Below are 20,223 nucleotides of genomic sequence, written 5' to 3'. Positions count from 1 at the left end.
TAGAAAAATAAATAAAATAATAACATTCTGCCTTTAAGTTGATAGAGCTTAACTTTCAGAACTACAGGTTTTAACCTAACTACAGTTCTGGTGTAAAGTATTTACTGTCTTCTTGGTTCACTTTGTGGCATGGTGTCAGAGGCCAAAAAAGTTCTGGCAGGATCGTTTCTTCTGGATGAGGCTAGTCCTGTTTTAAAATAGAGTTGTTTTTTTTCTTTTTTTAATCCCATCTCTGGCCTGTCTCTTCACCTGACCCCTTGTAATTTTCCTTCTTTTACTAAATTTTTCCAAACTGTTCCATCAAATCACGTCTGCCCTCCCTCATGTATCAACAGTGTAAGCAGAGAACTGAGCCGTCACATGGATTAAATGAAGCTTGGATACAAAGAATTTGCCTCAGTGACTTTCATTAATGGAGTTTCTTGAGGAATCGTTTCAGCTCTAATTTGAGATCATGAACATGTTGACGACATGTTGTTAATATAAAGTGAACAACTGAGACTCACTCAGCCTGAACTCTGTAAAGATCTGAGTCTGGAACAGTCTCTCCTCAGTCCTGGAAGAATCAGATCTCCAGTACCTACGACATTTACAGTACCTACAACACTGAAGGGAAAAAAAAAACGTACCATTTGGTACTGCAGTGGTTGTCGCGACATCCCTATTAAATGTAATTTCATGTGTCAGAGACTGGTGTAAACTGGTCTTTGGCCTGAAAATGTTTCAGAACCACGTGTTCGGGTGAGTAAACAGAGTTTATAGGTTTTGCTAAACGGTCTGACATGTTGACATAAATCAGTCTGACATATTGCAGTGGTTTTATACTCCACCCCTGCAGTCACTGGTAGATCACGTTGACTATCAAGTCAGGTGAAGTCAGCTTACGTCCATCTCCAACGCACCCAATGCTTCCTTCCATTACAAGGTTCTTTGGTTCATTTGGCCAGAACAGTCTTTGTGCAGCTGGATGCACCAACAGACGAGGAGACAAGTCTGACTTGTGCTTCTACAGAATCCTGTCAGAGAAAGAAAACCCAGAGAGGAGGAGATTGTGGATCTGTACAATCAAATGTGCCTCCGTCCCTGGGGAGGGCAAACACTGGCAACCATCAGAGTTCACACATTTCACCAAAGGTAAGTTCAGGTAAACACTGAGATTCTACACTGTTGTATTTTTATTGTTGTATTGTCATTATATCTTAACATAATGGTTAAGGTCACTCACCCACTCAGGTCGGAGGAGCCTGTGTTGTTCATTTTGTTTAGGCTGCGTGTTGATTTGACTATCATTTCCGGTGGCAGGCTGTGGGGGTGTGGTTTTTTTGCCCGTCCATTTGAGTGGCAGGTTTTTTGTGACAAAGAGGGTGAGCAGGCTCCGATATTTTCTGTTTAACGTTGTACTTTGATTGAAGCTTTCTAATAAACAGTCAGAAGTCAACTGGACAAAGTGATGGATTTGTACAAACACGTCGCAGTAAAGAGCCCACTCAGTCTCTGAGCAGCTTTATTTGATGGACAGTCGTCGTGAGATAGTTCATGAACAATGCTCAGTGTTCAGTGTGAACAGTCAGCAGCAGTTGTTCTGAAGGGAGAGAGGGGTTCACCAGTCTGCAGGAATGAAGTTCAGGATTCATACAAACTCCTGAAAGTTTAGAAGATGCTTCATTTTAAATGTTTTGTTTTCTAGCTCAGAAAAATGCTTGATTTTCAACATAATCTGCTGTTTCCTCATCTTGTTACACAATCACTCATGTAAACAAAAAGAGTATTTGTAATGAAACTGATCTGTACTCTTGAAAGTAGCAAGCATTAAATAATCTGGTCAAAACATGTGATTGTCTGATTCAGTAAGTTGTTGCTTTACATTCATTAATTTTGTTATTTATTTTGTGTTATCTTTTTTATGACAGGTGATAATTGTCCAGCAGTTTGGAAACTTCTTGTCTGTGGAGGCCAAAGCTGAATCCCTCTTTTCTTTCTTCCTGGCTCCAGCAGTTTGTCTCTGACCTGATGAAAGCACTTTACAGTGAACTCTGGCAGCTCTTGTTTCACTTTACTTCATGTATTTTTATGTGAAGTTTGAATTGAAGTGATTTGAAGTTTTGCACTTTTCAGTTTCTATTTGCAACAGTTTTTATTTTTGTATGAAGACATGTTCCCATTTATCTCAGGGCTGCCTTTCCTCTGAGTGGACTGAGGAAATAAATCTGACTCAAGGTTGACACTGAGTTGTAGTAAACTACATTTGATTCAGTGAGATTTTATTTTTCTTTCTTATTAAATTGTCCTCCACAGACTAATGTGAACAGTGACTGAAAACAGCAATCTGGAATCAGATTGCCCTTGTAGTCCAGGCAGATAAGAGCCAATCAGGAGCCAGCATGGGTGTCTATGTCATCGTTTCCAAAGGTCTGGAGTTTTCAAAATAAAACAGGTCCAGCAGCATTTCTGACAGTCTCTGTTTTAGAGGCTGAAGACTCTGGAGGAGAGAGGACGGAGGAGGAAACAGAGAAGAAGAGATGAGTTTCAAACTAAAATGTTGCAGAGTGGATGGAGCCAAAGACAGGAAGTAAAACAACAGTGGTCACACAAGGTAAGTAATTACAAAAAAAATGGAAATAAACCAAAGTCCAAGACTCCAGACCATGTTCAACAACTGTCATACAAAGAGCAGGTCATGACATCTTTATTCTTAATATAATGTTTGATCCAGTTCAACCTGAAAATGATATTAGATGAATGGAAATCAAGATAATTCTGTTGAAATAGTGAGACTTGTTTTTATAGAAAAGTGAAGAAGGTAGAGAGAGTGTGTTTGCGTGCATGCATGCGTAGGTGTGTGTGTGTGTGTGTGTGTGTGTGTGTGTGTGTGTGTGTGTGTGTGTGTGTGTGTGTTCCTGGGTGTGTCTCTTGAGCAGCTTGTTTGTCCTGATTCCTGTGTGTGTGAGCTCACAGTCAGTGTTACTGGTTTCCCTCTCAGACTGACTGACGAGGAGACAAGTCTGACTTGTGCTTCTACAGAATCCTGTCAGAGAAAGAAAACCCAGAGAGGAGCAGATTGTGGATCTGTACAATCAAATGTGCCTCCGTCCCTGGGGAGGGCAAACACTGGCAACCATCAGAGTTCACACATTTCACCAAAGGTAAGCTCAGATAAACACTGAGATTCTACACTGTTGTTTTTTTTATTGTTGTATTGTCAGAAGAGTTTAAAACTAAAATGTAGCAGAGTGGATGGAGCCAAAGACAGGAAGTAAAACAACAGTGGGCACACAAGGTAAGTGATTACAAAATAAAACAGGAAATAAACCAAAGTCCAAGACTCCAGACCATGTTCAACAACTGTCAAACAAAGAGCAGGTCATGACATCTTTATTCTTAATATAATGTTTGATCCAGTTCAACCTGAAAATGATATTAGATGAATGGAAATCAAGATAATTCTGTTGCAATAGTGAGACTTGTTTTTTCATGTGAAGGTGAATAAGGTAGAGTCTGTTTTTAATAAATGATGGTGGAACATGTCAAACCTGTTTTTAACACACACACACACACACACACACACACACACACACACACACACACACACACACACACACACACACACACACACACAGAGAGAGTCATGTGACTTCCTGTAGCTGCAGAGGGGAGGAGCAGCTGAAAGTGAAAGTGTTCAGTGAACTCAGACTCCATTTGAAGTGGACGGAGCAGAAGGAGGGAAACTGAAGGCTGAGGCAGGTGAGTGTTAACACAACATTATTATTATTTTACTGTCAAAGTCTCTGAGTCAGTTTGTCCCTGTGGACTGTGGAGGGAAGAAGAGTCACAGTGAACTTCTGTCCACACAGAGACTCTGAGAGGAAAACTTGTGTGTGTGTGTGTGTGTGTGTGAGTGTGTGTGTGTGTGTGTGTGTGTGTGTGTGTGTGTGTGTCTCTTGAGCAGCTTGTTTGTCCTGACTCTTGTGTGTGTGAGCTCACAGTCAGTGTTTCCCTCTCAGACTGAGGCTGTGATGAGGGGAGCTGAAGAGGGAAGGGCAGGGGCTCATGGGTTTGGAGAAACAGAACTCAGAGGGAGTCGTCAGTCAGTTCAACAGCTTTCTGATGAGAACTGAGGGCACAAGCCACATTTAATCACTTCAATATAACATTAGAAAAACAAATAAGGGTTGGCATCTGGTCAGAGGCCTAAAGGGCAGGTGCTTGAGCATCACCTGAGGTCTACCTGTGCACGTGCATATGGGGAGAAGGATTATTAATCAAACTCTCTCAGTCAGATATCAAGGGGAGAACATATGGATGGATTAAAGACTTTGTAAAGAAGATCAATACAAGTTAGAATTGTGAAAAAACACTGAAGGGAATGTGTTGTTGAAAATGGAACTCCTCAGGGGAGCAGAGTAAGTCTCTTATTTTCCATAATGATAAACCAGATATTTATGAGAATGGAGAAGGAGATGGGCTTTTCATTCATCGGCTTTTCCATGCAGTTCTCCTTTATTAAAGCAGGAGGAGCGTTTCAATTCAATTCAATTCAATTTTATTTGTATAGCGCCAAATCATAATATACATTATCTCAAGGCACTTTACAGGGTCAGGTCAAGACCTTACTTTGTTACAGAGAAAAACCCAACAGTTCCCACAACGAGCAAGCGCTTGGCGACAGGGGGGAGGAAAAACTCCCTTTTAACAGGAAGAAACCTCCAACAGAACCGGGCTCAGGGTGGGCGGCCGTCTGCCTTGACTGGTTGGGTTTAGGAGGAGATAAAAAATGGGGGGTGGGGGGAGGAGGGAGGAGGAAAGAGAGAGAGAGACCAGGAATAGCTGTGTAGGTAATGGTGTTATCAATAATAATGACAGGTAACAGTGGTTAATAGTAAAGATGAGTAGTGGTGGATCTGGATCCTGCTGCTCCAGAGGCAGAGAGACCTGCAGAATGAGGACAGAGAGAGGGAGAGAGAGGAGAAGCACAAACTACGGGAGAGAGAAAAAATACAAAGTTAATGGCATAAAGTAATCAAGAGAGAGAGAGGGAGAGAGACAGAAATAGAGAGAGAGCCCCCAGTGAATCATGGGAATCCCCCAGCAGTCTAGCTCTATAGCAGCATAACTAAGGGATGGGTCAGGACATACCCGAGCCAGCCCTAACTATAAGCTTTACTAAACAGGACAGTTTGAAGCCTGATCTTAAAGGTAGAGAGGGGGTCTGCCTCCCGAACCCACACTGGGAGCTGGTTCCACAGGAGAGGAGCCTGATAGCTGAAGGCTCTGCCCCCCATTCTACTCTTACAAACTCTGGGAACCACAAGTTGACCTGCATTTAGAGAGCGAAGTGTCCTATTGGGAAAATAGGGAACTATAAGCGCTCCAAGGTACGATGGTGCCTGACCATTAATGGCTTTGTAGGTGAGGAGGAGGATTTTAAATTCTATCCTGGAGTTTACAGGGAGCCAATGCAGAGAGGCTAACACAGGAGAGTATAAGCCTGATTAAACGGAGACGCCACCACCCCTCCCCCACATTGTTGCACAGTTTTACATTGGACAAAAAAACTCACCATCAACGTTAACATGAATCCACCTCACCTTGATACATTTAAAAACAGTTATTTTATCGTAATACTTAATGTTTGGCCGATACGTTGCCACTGGTTAACTTTTGTTTCAAGCAACCACTCCTTGCCAGCAAACGTGAATGACTTTAACTTTAATTAACAGCCTGCCTCAACCAGCGTCAATAACAGCTCAGTTGTTTTACACCCCATGATTTATCACGACTTCATACAGCGTTTACCATCCGGTAGACGTAAATATATTCGGTTCTTACCTTCTCTAAGCCGTGTAACGTTCATCCACACAATCCACACAAGGATTTTCTTTCCCGTCCAGTGAAAAAGGGGGTAAATAAAGGCCCTGGATACTGTCTGAGTAGAATCTGTAGTTGAAAACTGGAGTGGATCCAGACTGAGGCTGTGCTCTGCGTGAGAGACACAATAAGAAAGATATTGTGTCTCTTTTAACTTTCTCTCTTAGCGAGTGTTTTATCAGTGAATACAGTCGAAGTCACAGCTCAGTCTTTGTCTTCTATTTATGTGTTTGACAATTTTGTCAGATGATGTCCAGGTAATAAAGTCAACATTTGACCATAGGTCCATATATGTTTTGGCTAGTCTTGTTGTTAAGCTTATTTTAGGACTATTGCCTGACCTAGACTGTCTGTAATGAGCCACATTTAATAGTTTAATTTCACAACAGTGACAAACAGTAGGATGACCAACACTCTCGTTACCTGGTTGTCACCAGTGAAGGCAGGTCAGTGAGAAGTGCTGCTATGGAGAGCTTATTGTATCATTAATTCATTGATACAGTAACTCATATGGTTCAACCATAATTATAAAGGTTGGATATTAAAGATGCGAAATTATTTCTTTGTAAGAGGAGTTACAATTTATGTACAGCGACTAATACATGTCACAAAGTGGCAGTGATGTTCTGACAAGAGTTCAAAGTGCCAGAAAGCAGTGTTGTAAAATCCAGAGATAGAGAGAAAGAAATGGGCACTGGCACAAGTGAAAGGAACAGTGCAGTGTTGTGTGTTGTCAATTCATGATGTGCAGTTGTTAAGTAAAGTGTTCATAGTTAAACGTGATGTTCTGCTTATTTTTTGTAGAATTTTCAGCTTAGTTCCTACAGAGCTCTCACCTGTAACTGTGGAGGCTGTAATGAGGGAGCTGAGGAGGGAGGGGCAGGGGCTCATGTGTCTCACAGAAACAGAACTCAAATACAGTTGTTGGACAACAGGCATTTAGATGAGAACTGATGCCACGGGCCAAATTTAAAAACCTGGATATGACATTAGAAAAAAAAAAGTCTATCTGTGCACGTGCCTGATCAATACTGACTGATACTACATATCACTGATCAATACTGACTATTACTCCATATCACTGATCAATACTGGCGATTACTCTCTATCACTGATCAATACTGACTATTACTCCCTATCACTGATCAGTACTGAACATGTCATGTTGATGTCAGGACTTTACTGAGACTTTATTGATTATTGATTCCATATTGTTGGATCAATGTCAGATCCAATCAGTTGATCTCAGTCCTTCTGTGTGTCAGTGGATGTCAATGTTGGTCCATCGTGTGTGAGCTGGGCTGCAGCTTCATGACTCCATCTAGTGGACTGGTAGTAGAAGTACAGCAGCTTCCTCTTCCTCACACTGCTGACTGAATACAGCTGACACTGATATGAACCAGAGAAGAAGAGTCAGTCAGTGGAGGAGCAGCCGATATTTTTACAGGAGAAATGATGTTAATTTCAGTTGATGTGCAGATGAATGATTTGTGTTTGTCTCCACATGAAGGTAGAAAGTGTGTGTGAGCTGATGTGGATGTGAATCCAGCAGCATGGATCAGTGTGAGGACAGAGAGGAGGGAGCCCCTCCCTCTAAAACCACTCTGTGTGGGGACCATGAGAGCCAGACCAGAGCTCAGAGGTGAGATGAGGATCTCTAACTGTCCATGACTCTTCTCCATGTCAGAGCTCAGCACTCAGATCACTGCTCCATCATTATTCACACTTAAAGCTGTTTGTGTGCTGTGTTGAAGCCCAGAGCAGCAGCAGGACACACCAGACTCTGCTGGACCTGGACTTAGACCTGGACCTGGACTTAGACGTGGACCTGCACCTGAACCCAGCTGTGTGTCCATGAATAGTGACAGGTCAAATGAACGCATCATTTATTTTAAAAAAGGACAGACGTCTGCTGCAATGAGGTACGCTGTTACTAACATTAACTTCATTAACATTAACAGTGGTTGACATGCTAAGAGCTGTCCACTTGTGGTCGGATCATAAAATATGTGAAATATATGAATATGAAATAGGTTTTAATGCCAGCTCTGAACAGGGTCTAATGGTCCATGACTCTTCTCCATGTCAGAGCTCAGCACTCACATCACTGCTCCATCATTTAGATTTCAGACAATCTGTTGATCAAAGGTCAGAATTTCAAACTGACACAAAGTCTTTTCACACTAAAAATGAGTTGTTGTGTTTATTCAAAGATTGAACATATTTTTCATCAGTTTTTATTCAACGTGCACATTAATCAGTTGTGTTGTTGTTTCAGGATCCAGCAGCAGAGACCAGACTCTCCTGAACCCAGCTGTCTGTCTTTAAAGAGCGACCGGTCAAAGGACTGGGACATTGACTTTAAAGGAGGACGTCCATCAGCTGATCAGATGTAAGCTGTAACTGACAGTAAAACTTATGTTATTGTAGAAAAGAAGTAGTTTGGTCCAACGTGTTGTTGGACCAGGTCTGAAATCAGAGTGTTTCTGTCTGTTGTGAACGTCCACACTGGAAGGTGGAGGTCAAACTGTGGCCATCATAGAGAGGGGGGAGACGTGATGTGGTTTAAATATGGAGATAACGTCTGCCAAGTTCAGACAGTCTGTCCTGGAAGACATTCACAGTGTTGACTAGGGCTGAACAATCAATCCAAATATGATCCAAATCACAATATGGCCAAGTGCAACATCCAAATCACCGGAGCTGCAGTTTTTCTGATGAAGGTAAAATGTGTCACAACGTTGTTGTGCATCGTTAGCACCATAAGTGTTGTGGTGCTGCAGAGACGCCCCGACCTACAAATCATATTCTCCAGATGTAAAGGAACATGTTTGTTTGGTACAAGCCCCAACAAAAATCACATCATCATCATTTTTACAAATATCATGTGTTGACCTCAGTTGTTCACATGAAAAGTGACAGAAATAGTTTGTGTGAAGAGAGAAAGTCCCAAAGTCAAACCCCGCCTACTTTCTCACCTGCACACAGCTGACCAATCAGTGAGGGAGGTGGATGTAAAGGATTATATTTCATAGTACGCACAAGAACCACCTGTCCTCTTGGAGGCTACCTTGAGGTTTCCCACGAGGGTCGCCACCTATCCCGTATATTATGGGATTGTCCCCTATTGGTTCAATACAGGACGCAGCATTTTGTCCCGTATCCTGTGCTGTGAATAATGTGATGCCAAGTCAAACCACAACTACTTCTAGTCAACAAGTGGACTGAAGAAGTTCATCAATGAGCAGTCGACTGACCAGCTCTGTGTGCTGTGAGAAAATACATGTACATACACTTTATACATAAAAGTGACCAGACAGTGAGGGTGACTCACTTTTGTTTTCATACTGGGAGCTGCCCAGTACAACCAGTCTGACACAAACAGACAGTGAGCAGCTCCACTGGAGCAGCTGGAAGGTCTAGGTGCCTTGCTTCAGGGCTCTTCAGCAGTGAAGGAGGGAGAGCTGTATGGAGGGTTGGTGAGAGCTGAGCTGGAAGCTGCAAACAGCTGCAGACTGAGCTTTTGATTCTCAGTGGGATCAGCAGGACTAGTAAACCTTTACCAATACAGGGAGTGGTCTGACTCACTGTTCACATCCAACCATCACTTCATGGACCTTCAGCTTGTGTCTGTCTCTGTGTGGACAGACATAATGTGAGCTCATTCTTCATGATTCCTCCACAGAGTGGACCAGGAGAGCTCAGAGGTTCCCAGGGGTCAATCTGCCCAGCAGCATCAAACACACCTGGACTCCATATTTATGGTCTGTGCATGTACAACAACTACTTTCACATCTGCTCACAATCATCTCCATGCTGCACTTTTAGACCAGTGGATTGTCAGTCTGTCCAACATGGATCTGATGTTTGGCTCCATGGTTTTAGTTTGATGCTGTCACTCATGTAGTTTCCTGTTCCAGCTTCTGGAGGAGAACATGGTCACTTTTGTGAAGAACGAGCTGAAGAAGATCCAGAAGCTTCTGGGTCCAGATTACCCAGAATGCTTAGAGAGCCAGAGGGAGGATGAAGTGTTGGATGGTGAGGATGAAGAGCAGAGGAGCACCAGAGAGGCATTAGTGAAGATCACAGTGAACTTCCTGAGGAGGATGAAGCAGGAGGAGCTGGCTAACCGTCTGCAGATCAGTAAGAGGATTTCTCTAAAGATTCAACATGATGGAGAAATGAGACATTTACTAATGTTTCAACACATCAGGGAAATATGTTCATATATGTATTCTTTATGGGAATTAAAATGTTATATTTTCTTGCTGAATCTTGTTTCTTTTATCTTCATTCAGGAACTCCTGCAGTTTGTCAACATCGACTTAAATCTGAGCTGAAGGAGAAGTTCCAGTGTGTGTTTGAGGGGATCTCTAAAGCAGGAGAACCAAACTATCTGAATCAGATCTACACAGAGCTCTTCATCACAGAGGGAGGGGCTGGAGAGGTCAATGATGAACATGAGATCAGACAGATTGAAACAGCATCCAGGAAACCACACAGACCAGAAACAACCATCAGACAAGAAGACATCTTTAAAGCCTCACCTGGAAGAGATGGACCAATCAGAAGAGTGATGACAAAGGGAGTGGCTGGCATTGGGAAAACAGTCTTAACACAGAAGTTCACTCTGGACTGGGCTGAAGACAAAGCCAACCAGGACATACACTTCACATTTCCCTTCACCTTCAGAGAGCTGAATGTGCTGAAAGAGAAAAAGTTCAGCTTGGTGGAACTTGTTCATCACTTCTTCACTCAAACCAAAGAAGCAGGAATCTGCAGGTTTGATCAGTTCCAGGTTGTGTTCATCTTTGACGGTCTGGATGAGTGTCGACCTCCTCTGGACTTCCACAACACTGAGATCCTGACTGATGTCACAGAGTCCACCTCAGTGCACGTGCTGCTGACAAACCTCATCAGGGGGAACCTGCTTCCCTCTGCTCGCCTCTGGATAACCACGCGACCTGCAGCAGCCAATCAGATCCCTCCTGAGTGTGTTGACATGATGACAGAGGTCAGAGGGTTCACTGACCCACAGAAGGAGGAGTACTTCAGGAAGAGGCTCAGAGATAAGAAGCAGGCCAGCAAGATCATCTCCCACATCAAGACATCACGAAGCCTCCACATCATGTGCCACATCCCAGTCTTCTGCTGGATCACTGCTACAGTTCTGGAGGATGTGTTGAAGACCAGAGAGGGAGGAGAGCTGCCCATGACCCTGACTGAGATGTACATCCACTTCCTGGTGGTTCAGTCCAAACTGAAGAAGGTCAAGTATGATGGAGGAGCTGAGACAGATCCACACTGGAGTCCAGAGACCAGGAAGATGATTGAGTCTCTGGGAAAACTGGCTTTTGAGCAGCTGCAGAAAGGAAACCTGATCTTCTATGAATCAGACCTGACAGAGTGTGGCATTGATATCAGAGCAGCCTCAGTGTACTCAGGAGTGTTCACACAGGTCTTTAAAGAGGAGAGAGGGCTGTACCAGGACAAGGTGTTCTGCTTCGTCCATCTGAGTGTTCAGGAGTTTCTGGCTGCTCTTCATGTCCACATGACCTTCATCAACTCCGGAGTCAATCTGATGTCAGAGGAACAAACAACATCAAAGAAGGTAAACATAGGAAAAGTCCAATCTACAGAAACAGACTTTTTCCAGAGAGCTGTGGACAAGGTCTTGCAGAGTCCAAATGGACACCTGGACTTGTTCCTCCGCTTCCTCCTGGGTCTTTCACTGCAGACCAATCAGACTCTTCTACAAGGTCTGATGACACAGACAGGAAGTGGCTCACAGACCAATCAGGAGACAGTCCAGTACATCAAGGAGAAGATGAGTGAGAATCTGTCTGTAGAGAAAATCATCAACCTGTTCCACTGTCTGAATGAACTGAATGATCGTTCTCTAGTGGAGCAGATCCAACAGTTCCTGAGTTCAGGACGTCTCTCTACAGATGAACTGTCTCCTGCTCAGTGGTCAGCTCTGGTCTTCATCTTACTGTCATCAGAAGAAGGTCTGGACATGTTTGACCTGAAGAAATACTCTGCTTCAGAGGAGGCTCTTCTGAGGCTGCTGCCAGTGGTCAAAGCCTCCAACAAAGCTGTGTAAGTGTAGATTATTATTCATCATTATATAAAGACAATTCTATCTGTTCAACAGGAGAGAAAATAAATTCCTCTCTTCTTTAATTTCTTATGATCATCTCTGTAGACTGAGTGGCTGTAACCTCTCAGAGAGAAGCTGTGAAGCTCTGTCCTCAGTCCTCAGCTCCCAGTCCTCTAGCCTGAGAGATCTGGACCTGACTAACAACAACCTGCAGGATTCAGGAGTGAAGCTGCTGTCTGCTGGACTGGAGAGTCCACACTGTACACTGGAAACTCTCAGGTCAGGATTCATCAACCTGTTTAACTGATGACTGTTTAACAGACCTCCAAGTGTTGACAGAGGGTTCCTGTGTGTGGTTTTTTGTGTCTGCAGTCTGTCAGGTTGTCTGATCACAGAGGAAGGCTGTGCTTCTCTGGCCTCAGCTATGAGCTCCAACCCCTCCCATCTGAGAGAGCTGGACCTGAGCTACAATCATCCAGGAGACTCAGCAGTGAAGCAGCTGTCTGCTGGACTGGAGGATCCAGACTGGAGACTGGACTCTCTCAGGTATGGACAGACACTGTCTGATAGAGGAGAAGAGCTGGAGACATTTCCTCTGTCACAGCTGATGACAGATTTGTACAGAAGTTCTTTACTTTAGCAGAACAATCCCAGAGACTGTTATCTCCCCGATGAGGAACCAGGGGATGAGGGGAAGTAACAAAATAAAACGTTTCATAAAAGGAGGGGCCACACCTGAGCAGGAGAGAGAGCAACAACACAAAACCACACCAGACCCACAGCATTAGGGTCGTAACACTGTAGAGACCTGTTCAGTGTTGATGCACTAATAACAACTGAGCAACAACAATAAAACCATCTAAAATTATGCAAGCGCAGATGGATAAAAATCTATTTTTGCTTAGGTCTTTGCTTTAAGACATGCTTTTATTGTGAAAGTCCTGAGTGGAACTTGTGATCTGTATCTTTTCACAACATTAACGCTTCTTTCTGGAGTGTTTCGTAACTTTTCAAGCACAATGCTTCCTCTGTGTACAAATTGTGTCACAACCAGTCACACTGTTTTTCTTAATTCACAGGGACTATTCGTTTTGACAGCGCTGTAATTTATTTATTTGTTTTCATTTGAAAATTTTGTTGCTGCTAACCAGTTAGCCTTGGCTCGTCCTGCAGCCCTCTTCTCCCATGGGCGCACTGTATTTCCACTGCCTGCAGCTGGTGACAGTTTCCTGCTCTGTTCTGGTGGAGAGCTGATACATTGTGTGTGATTATTGTTCTCATTTTGTAGTGTTAAATTAATGTTACATTTAATTTGCCCAGCCAGTTTCATGTCAGCATTCCCTGCATATAACCGATGCGCGTGCACGCACACACTCCACCAGCTGATCGTCATTTAAAGCGCTTGTTGTGTGTATGTGCTGCACTGGGATTAAACAGAGTGGAGGAGATCAACAGTCAACTTTAATTAATAACCTCATTAATAAACATGTGGAAATGCACCGTAGGTTCTTCCCAAATAGTGTTGTCTACAGTGACCAGCAGAGGTCCCCATAACCCAATTCAATTCAATTCAGTTCAATTCAATTCAATTTTATTTGTATAGTGCCAAATCATAAAATACATTATCTCAAGGCACTTTACAGGGTAAGGTCAAGACCTAACTTTGTTACAGAGAAAAACCCAACAGTCCCAACTGTTCACCCTTTCATCAAATTCGTTAATATTCTCCTATGATCAAGCTAATGTTAATTTTTTATAGTTGTTGTTGTTGTTGGTTGCTGCAGACGCAACAACTTTGACTCAGAAATTCATCCGTCCTCAGCCGTACATTAGTCCTACAGTGGACAAATCAGTCTGTCAAATTGAAATTGATATTGTTCTGATCACAATCATATTTGCAGTAGACAGCTTTTAGCCTCTTTATTGAGCGTAAGAAAAGTAACCATAACTACGTATCATGAAGCTATTTTACACATTAATAGTCTCTATTCTAGACAGAACGTCAACATACAACAGACTTCAGACTTCAAAGGAAGAAATTCATATTAGATATTTCAGATATACCCCCAAAATTTAATTTGTTCTTTAAATAGACAAAACTGTCTGTCTCTCTGTGCTTGTATATTTTTACACTTTATAGAATGGCAATGGCAATTCTATCATCTGGCTTTTATTTTGAAATATTTCCCTTCACAGGGGAAGTTTATCTGTTTTTGTTGTCAGAATGACCATGGTTTATTGTGCTGCGTGGGGATGCTGCACTCAGTCAGAACACTGAGGATTTAGCTCAGGTCAGCAGGAGCTACCTTACATAACTAAACGCTTGTAAGACCCAGGGAGTTGAGACAGAGTGAGAGTGCTGTCTGACTGCAGAAAATGTTCAGGCTCCACTGAATCCCCCTCTGGTTCATGTGCTGAGAGAGGAAGAAAAAGACAGAGAGAAAGGGTTCGACAAACTCTACATCTGTGAAGATTCTCAGCCATCCAGGTCATGGTTACTGCTCCTCCACCTGCAACATCATTTGTCCCCTCACTGCTCCTCATCCTGTAGCACCCCTGACATACAGGATGCAGAATCCAGCAGTATGAGTCCTTATAATATACATTCTGTATTCAGTATGATAACTCAATAGAATCATTTAATACACTGTTTTAAGTCTGATTCCTTATATAATGTGGCAGTATAATAGGCATTTACTATGATTCCTTATTGCTGGCTTATTTGAAACATACCATGTTTTGTTTTCAATCTCACCGTGGTCCACTCAGCACTCCTGTATTATTGTGTAACAGTAGCTTGTTCTCCAAAATGGATATTCACACAGGCCCCACTGATATATTTAACTAATATTTAACTAACCTCCCAAAAATTCACGTTTAGAAGCCTGTTACTCCAATTCCACAGCGTTGGATGAAATGACTTTCTGAGAACGGATTTTAAAATTAATGGGCTGCTCCTGGCTAATGTTGTGTGTTGCTGACCTTATCCATATCCAGTAACTCAGTCTAATCTGTTATCTGTTAACGTCCCTAAATCTTCTAATTTAGTGGGGAAACCACTAAACTGCTTTAATGCACATGTTAACATGATTCAGCTGTACCAATAATATACAGTCACATTCTTTACAAGTCTTACCTTTCAAACATGCGTCCCAAACAGTATATTCTGTTGTTACTCCACTGTGCTGCTGCTATTTGCTGCTAACTTCCTGGAACTATTGAGACGCTCCATGATCCACCATTGCTGCAAAAACATGGTCCATTGGAGTGAACGGAGATGACGCGACTCTCTCTTTCAAGGGCTCTATCTATGAACGTTCATTGTGATTATTGTAACCATGACAACGAAGATCAGCTAATGTTGAGGAAGTACTTGTTTGAACCCAAATCACTTCCACTTCCCAAATCAAATCACTTGATGTTTCGCTCCAGTGAAGGGAAATAGGAGCGCAACATAAAAGCTGAAGGAGGTTTCTGCCCCGGTGGAAGCAGCGTATTGTCAGGAAGTGAAGTCCTTTATTACAAGTGTTAGAAGCAACAACTTCAGGGTGAACCAAGGCCAAAACTATACTCAGAAGAAAGTCTCTCCCAGAAAGTGCTGACTAACCCGAGGTGAAAACAAAGGAAACTAAAGACACCAACTAAGCCTGGCTCCCTAAGGTAAAGAAAAACAGGAGGAAACAGATCAAAAATAAATGGCAGTTCACCCCTACAGCTTCAGTGCTATTTACAAGAAAGTGAATTCATCTATTTACATCCCCCAAAACAAAACCCAAATCTATTTCATACTCACAGCAGCACTGGGCCTGATCAAAAGTCACAGTTGACCAAACTAACAGAGAGAACTAACACACAATCAGACTGGGGGCCGGGACAGAACCGAGCTGCTGCTGTCAGCTCTGTCACCGGAGCACAGGACAAACCATGGGGTTTGAAATGCTGGAGCAGAAGAAGTCTAGTGAAGCTACAGCAACTGTATAGTTTTCATGAAGGAGCCTTTTTGTGTCTTCATCTTATTTGCTGTGACATTAGTTTGTGCATCTTCAGAGTCACAGACTCAAAGTGTCTCACACCACAACTGAGATCAAATGGAGAAAACAAATGATGAAATCTTTTCTCCATGTCTCCTCCCTGCTCCGTGTAATTACAAGATAAAGACTCCACTTCCTGTGAACACAATCATGAAACAATGTGTGTATGAGAGCCATGTAATGTCCATGTCTGCATGCTGACAGAGAACGTGCTGGTCTGACCCCCCTCCCTCTTTCAGGGTGGAGCCTGCTGGAGTCCAGTGGTTGACACCAGGTCTGAGGAAGTGTAAGTGTGTTTATCATTGACTCATGAAAACAAAGCAGCACATTCAACCATCTTCAAACTGTCACATCACTGATGTCATGAGTCATCATCAGACTGTCAATAACTGATCAGGTGATAGATCAATAACTGCAGCTGTGTCTCCTTCTCTCCATCAGATTCCTGTGAACTCACATTCGACACAAACACAGTGAACACAAACATCAAACTGTCTGATGACAGCAGGAAGATGACACTTGTGGAGGAGCATCAGTCGTATCCTGATCATCCAGACAGATTTGACCAGTGTCACCAGCTGCTGTGTGGAACTGGTCTGACTGGTCGCTGTTACTGGGAGGTCGAGTGGAAAGGAGAGGTTCATATATCAGTGAGTTACAGAGGAATCAGCAGGAAAGGAAACAGTAAAGTCTGTGTGTTTGGAGGGGACCATCAGTCCTGGAGTATGAACTGCTCTGACGGTTTTTACCATGTTTGGCACAATAATATAAGAACAGATATCTCCTCCTCCTCTATCTCTCACAGAGTAGCAGTGTATGTGGACTGTCCTGCTGGCTCTCTGTCCTTCTACAGAGTCTCCTCTGACTCACTGATCCACCTCCACACCTTCAACACCACCTTCACTCAGCCTCTGTATCCTGGGTTTGGCTTTGGGTTGAGGTCCTGGGCCAGTCCTGGTTCCTCAGTGTCTCTGTGTTGAGTGTAGCAGAGAGAGCCTCTGTTGAACAGAGAGAAGAACTGGATTTTGTTTCTGTTTCAGTCTCTCAAGCTGCTGCAAGACTTGTCAAAGGTTTTGTGGTCCTGGGTTTTAATCCTCAGGTGACTCAGTGAAATTTGAAGTCCAACACCCAAAGTGAAAACTGAAAATCTGTCACAGCCTCAAAGTGGTGAGACATTTAGAGGTGGTGTGTTTGATCCTGATCACGTCAGAAAGTCCAGCACCCGGAGTAAAGACTGAGCAGCTTTTAGAGATGATGTCTCCAGTGTCTCTGAGCAAATGTCTCACAGTGTTAGAGACTCTTCAGGTGTTTTACACTTAGGTTTGATCCTCAGATGACTCAGTGAAGTTTGAAGTCCAACACCCAAAGTGAAAACTCAAAGGCTCTGAGGGAAACTTGTCAAACTGTTTTGAGTGAGTTAGAAAGCTCCTGACTCCCCTGAACAGTCATTTTTTGGAACACAGAGAAAAACTGTCACTTTATACGTTAAGAGCAAAATATCTTTGGAGAATATCTTTTGTTTCTCTGTATTATTCTATTTTAATGTGATCTTTTTTCAGGGTGTATATTAGTAAACCTGTTTTCTGAGTGATCCAATAAAAATAAATCAGATTTCAGGTAAACACTCAGAGAAACCAAATCCTGCAAAGTTTGGATGGTGGGTCCAGGTGGGCGGGGCTTGGGCCAGTGACTGCTTTGTTGTGACATCACAAAGTTCCACAAGTCCTGACGGCTGGTTTTAAGGCTCAGTTTTGAACACAGGCTGTGTGCATTTCTCTGACACAAGTCATCACCATAGAACCAGCAGTGTGTCTGAATAGCACACACACACACACACACACACACACTGAATTAGATGATGTGATTTGACTATAATAGGCGGGAGCCCCCTAGCAGCAGCTCTGTGGTAAAGGTCAGTTCAGGTGGGTCAGTGTGAACTAATGATGGTGGAGTTACCACAGGTGGAGGTTATTCTGCAACATCAGATATTTAGATGGAAAACAAACATGTTACTGACATGTTCAGCATCAATATATTTGACACTAACAAATACAATTAACAACACGTCCTCATTAATTCATGATGTGAATGATTGTTGATGAAGGGGTGAAATGTTTGAACCAGGGGCTTAAAAAGCCAATTTTCTTCTTCTTTTTGTTGATGCAGATTTTTTTCTTTTTGACTAATGTCATCTACATTAAGTTCACATCCAGGAGGGGACCACACTCCTCCAAAAACTGTGCATGACGGACCGACTTACCTCAGTGACACAGCTTTATTACATCAGTCTGAAAGAACAGGGAGAGAACGAGTTTTGCAGAAATGCTTCATCAGATTCATTGTGTGTGTGAGGTCCTCACCTGTGGATCAGTCCTGAGAAGAACATTTGATTCTTCATGTTTGGACTTTTTTCCTGACCAGCCCATCCCGACCCTCATGTGCATGAGTGCTCCCATGTGTATGCAGATGCCTAACATCTGGCAAATGAGACGGAGGGAGGAGCCGAGGAAGAGGCATCAGGGGTCCCCAGGGACCAGGGAGGAGGCTGTGGCAGAACAGACAGAGGGCAGAACAGACAGGCAGCCACCGTGTTCAATGTTCCTTCAGTCCAACTTGTATGGACAAGGGCCGTCAGGTTTTCTCCTCATCAAGTCTGAAGGAATCCAAAGAACTGAAGAACTGCAACGTGTTCACCAGATCCAGTGATGAGATACCGAGGTGTTAGGGCTGACATTTTTGTTGATGTGTTCCTCTCCTACGTCAATACCTGCTCTGCACTTAACAACCATTGTATCCTCCAGCGTGGATGAAGAATGGCCATCCTAAACATTTAGTCAAAAGCCCCCTTAGCTGTTTCCATTGTCACATGAGGTGGGTGCTACTGTCATGCCCATGGGCTTTGGAATAGGATGCTTTGGTTAAGTCGACCAATCAGAACCGAGAAAAGCTGGCCATTATTATTATCAAAGTCTTGTACCTTTTGATATGTTCTGTTTTCCAGGGTGGAGAAACTGGTGAATTATTGAACAGTTTGTGTCACCTTGGAGCACTGTGTTGTATCAGAATGAAGCTTTTGTTGACTGTTACACACTAACACCACGAGGTCGCCTAATACTGTCTTTGTAAGGCTGCTGATACCCATTTACATTCAAAAGTGTCAACATCATTTGTTATATCACTTGACACATCAGTGAATATTAAAATATACTTGTGAAGGACATACAGTACGTAAGAGCGATTGTCTGTGTGCTGGCTGTTTACTGACTGATATTTCTGGCTGAACAAATGAAACATATCTTCACTTTTTTGAAATCAAGCAGGTTGTGTCATTGGCAACAGTGACATTTTTGTGGTTATTAGACTGAAGCAAACAAGGACAAGAACCACACACGATGGAACGCTGTCAGAGACAGTTGTTGGAAAGTAATTAAGTACATTTACTCAAGTACTGCACTGAAGTACAAATATGTGCAAGATTTACTCTACTGGAGTATTTTCATTTTATGTGACTTTATACTTCCTCTCTACTACATTTATTTGACAGCTTTAGTTACTAGTTATTTGGAAGATTTTACACAATGGATAATATAACAAGCTTCTCATGTACAACACAGTGTTAAACATGAAACCAATGCTTTCCAACCTTTTTGGCTTCTGATGTCTCACAAAAAGCAGTTTGTGGTCAGGGTCACATTTTAGACGTCTGAGTTGAAATTTTTTACCATCAAAGGTTCATGGTTTCATTTCAGTAAATGTTTGAATGATCCAATATCTCTACAGAAATCAAAGATTAGAGAAACAAATCCAAAAGGTCAAAAGGTCAGTTGTGTATTACAAAAACTTCTGCTTTCCCATGAATCATCTGATCCCCCGTCACACTTATCTGGTGACCCTGTTTCTAAAACTGTGTATAAGGTGAGTCAGACTAGCTCCACCTGCAGCAGCTACAAGGGTAACATGCTGCTGGCACACTGATACTTCAATATGAATCATCTCATGAGGTCATATTTAATCACATATCATTCACAGGGACCAAACCAGTACTTTGACTTCAATACTTGAACTACATGTTGCTGATAATACTTCATACTAATGTGCATTTACTTCAGGATTTTTCATGCAGGACTTTTACTCGTAATGGAGAACTTCTGCATCGCTGTACTGGTACTGTTACTGAAGCAAAGGATCTGAATAGGCTACTTCTTCCACCACTGGTTATAGAAAGTA

At 42.7% G+C, this 20,223-nt stretch overlaps 1 protein-coding gene across 2 annotated transcripts; it reads left to right on the top strand.

Annotated features, from left to right (window-relative positions):
- Positions 1-926: 926 nt before the first annotated feature.
- LOC139612001 (NLR family CARD domain-containing protein 3-like) lies at positions 927-19,216 on the top strand. 2 transcript variants are annotated; one of them, XM_071467121.1, is made up of 13 exons: positions 930-2,593; positions 2,981-3,143; positions 3,622-3,741; positions 7,376-7,507; positions 7,620-7,787; positions 8,144-8,257; positions 9,551-9,629; positions 9,786-10,008; positions 10,164-11,964; positions 12,071-12,244; positions 12,338-12,511; positions 16,236-16,282; positions 16,438-19,216. In XM_071467121.1, exons 4-13 carry the CDS (start codon positions 7,419-7,421, stop codon positions 16,974-16,976), a joined length of 3,408 nt encoding a protein of 1,135 aa, XP_071323222.1. In that variant the 5' UTR covers positions 930-2,593; positions 2,981-3,143; positions 3,622-3,741; positions 7,376-7,418; the 3' UTR covers positions 16,977-19,216. The 2 variants fall into 2 exon arrangements, with proteins under 2 accessions (XP_071323223.1, XP_071323222.1); XM_071467122.1 differs by lacking the exon at positions 7,620-7,787 and having other exon boundaries at positions 927-2,593.
- The last annotated feature ends 1,007 nt before the right edge of the window (positions 19,217-20,223 follow it).

Source organism: Trachinotus anak, unplaced genomic scaffold (genome assembly GCF_046630095.1).
Source record: "Trachinotus anak isolate AG129_WGS33_773 ecotype Australia unplaced genomic scaffold, CSIRO_AGI_Tana_v1 ptg000029l, whole genome shotgun sequence".
Lineage (NCBI taxonomy): Eukaryota > Metazoa > Chordata > Actinopteri > Carangiformes > Carangidae > Trachinotus > Trachinotus anak.
Note: the sequence above shows the minus strand (reverse complement) of the source record. Positions and strands in the feature narration are given on the sequence as shown.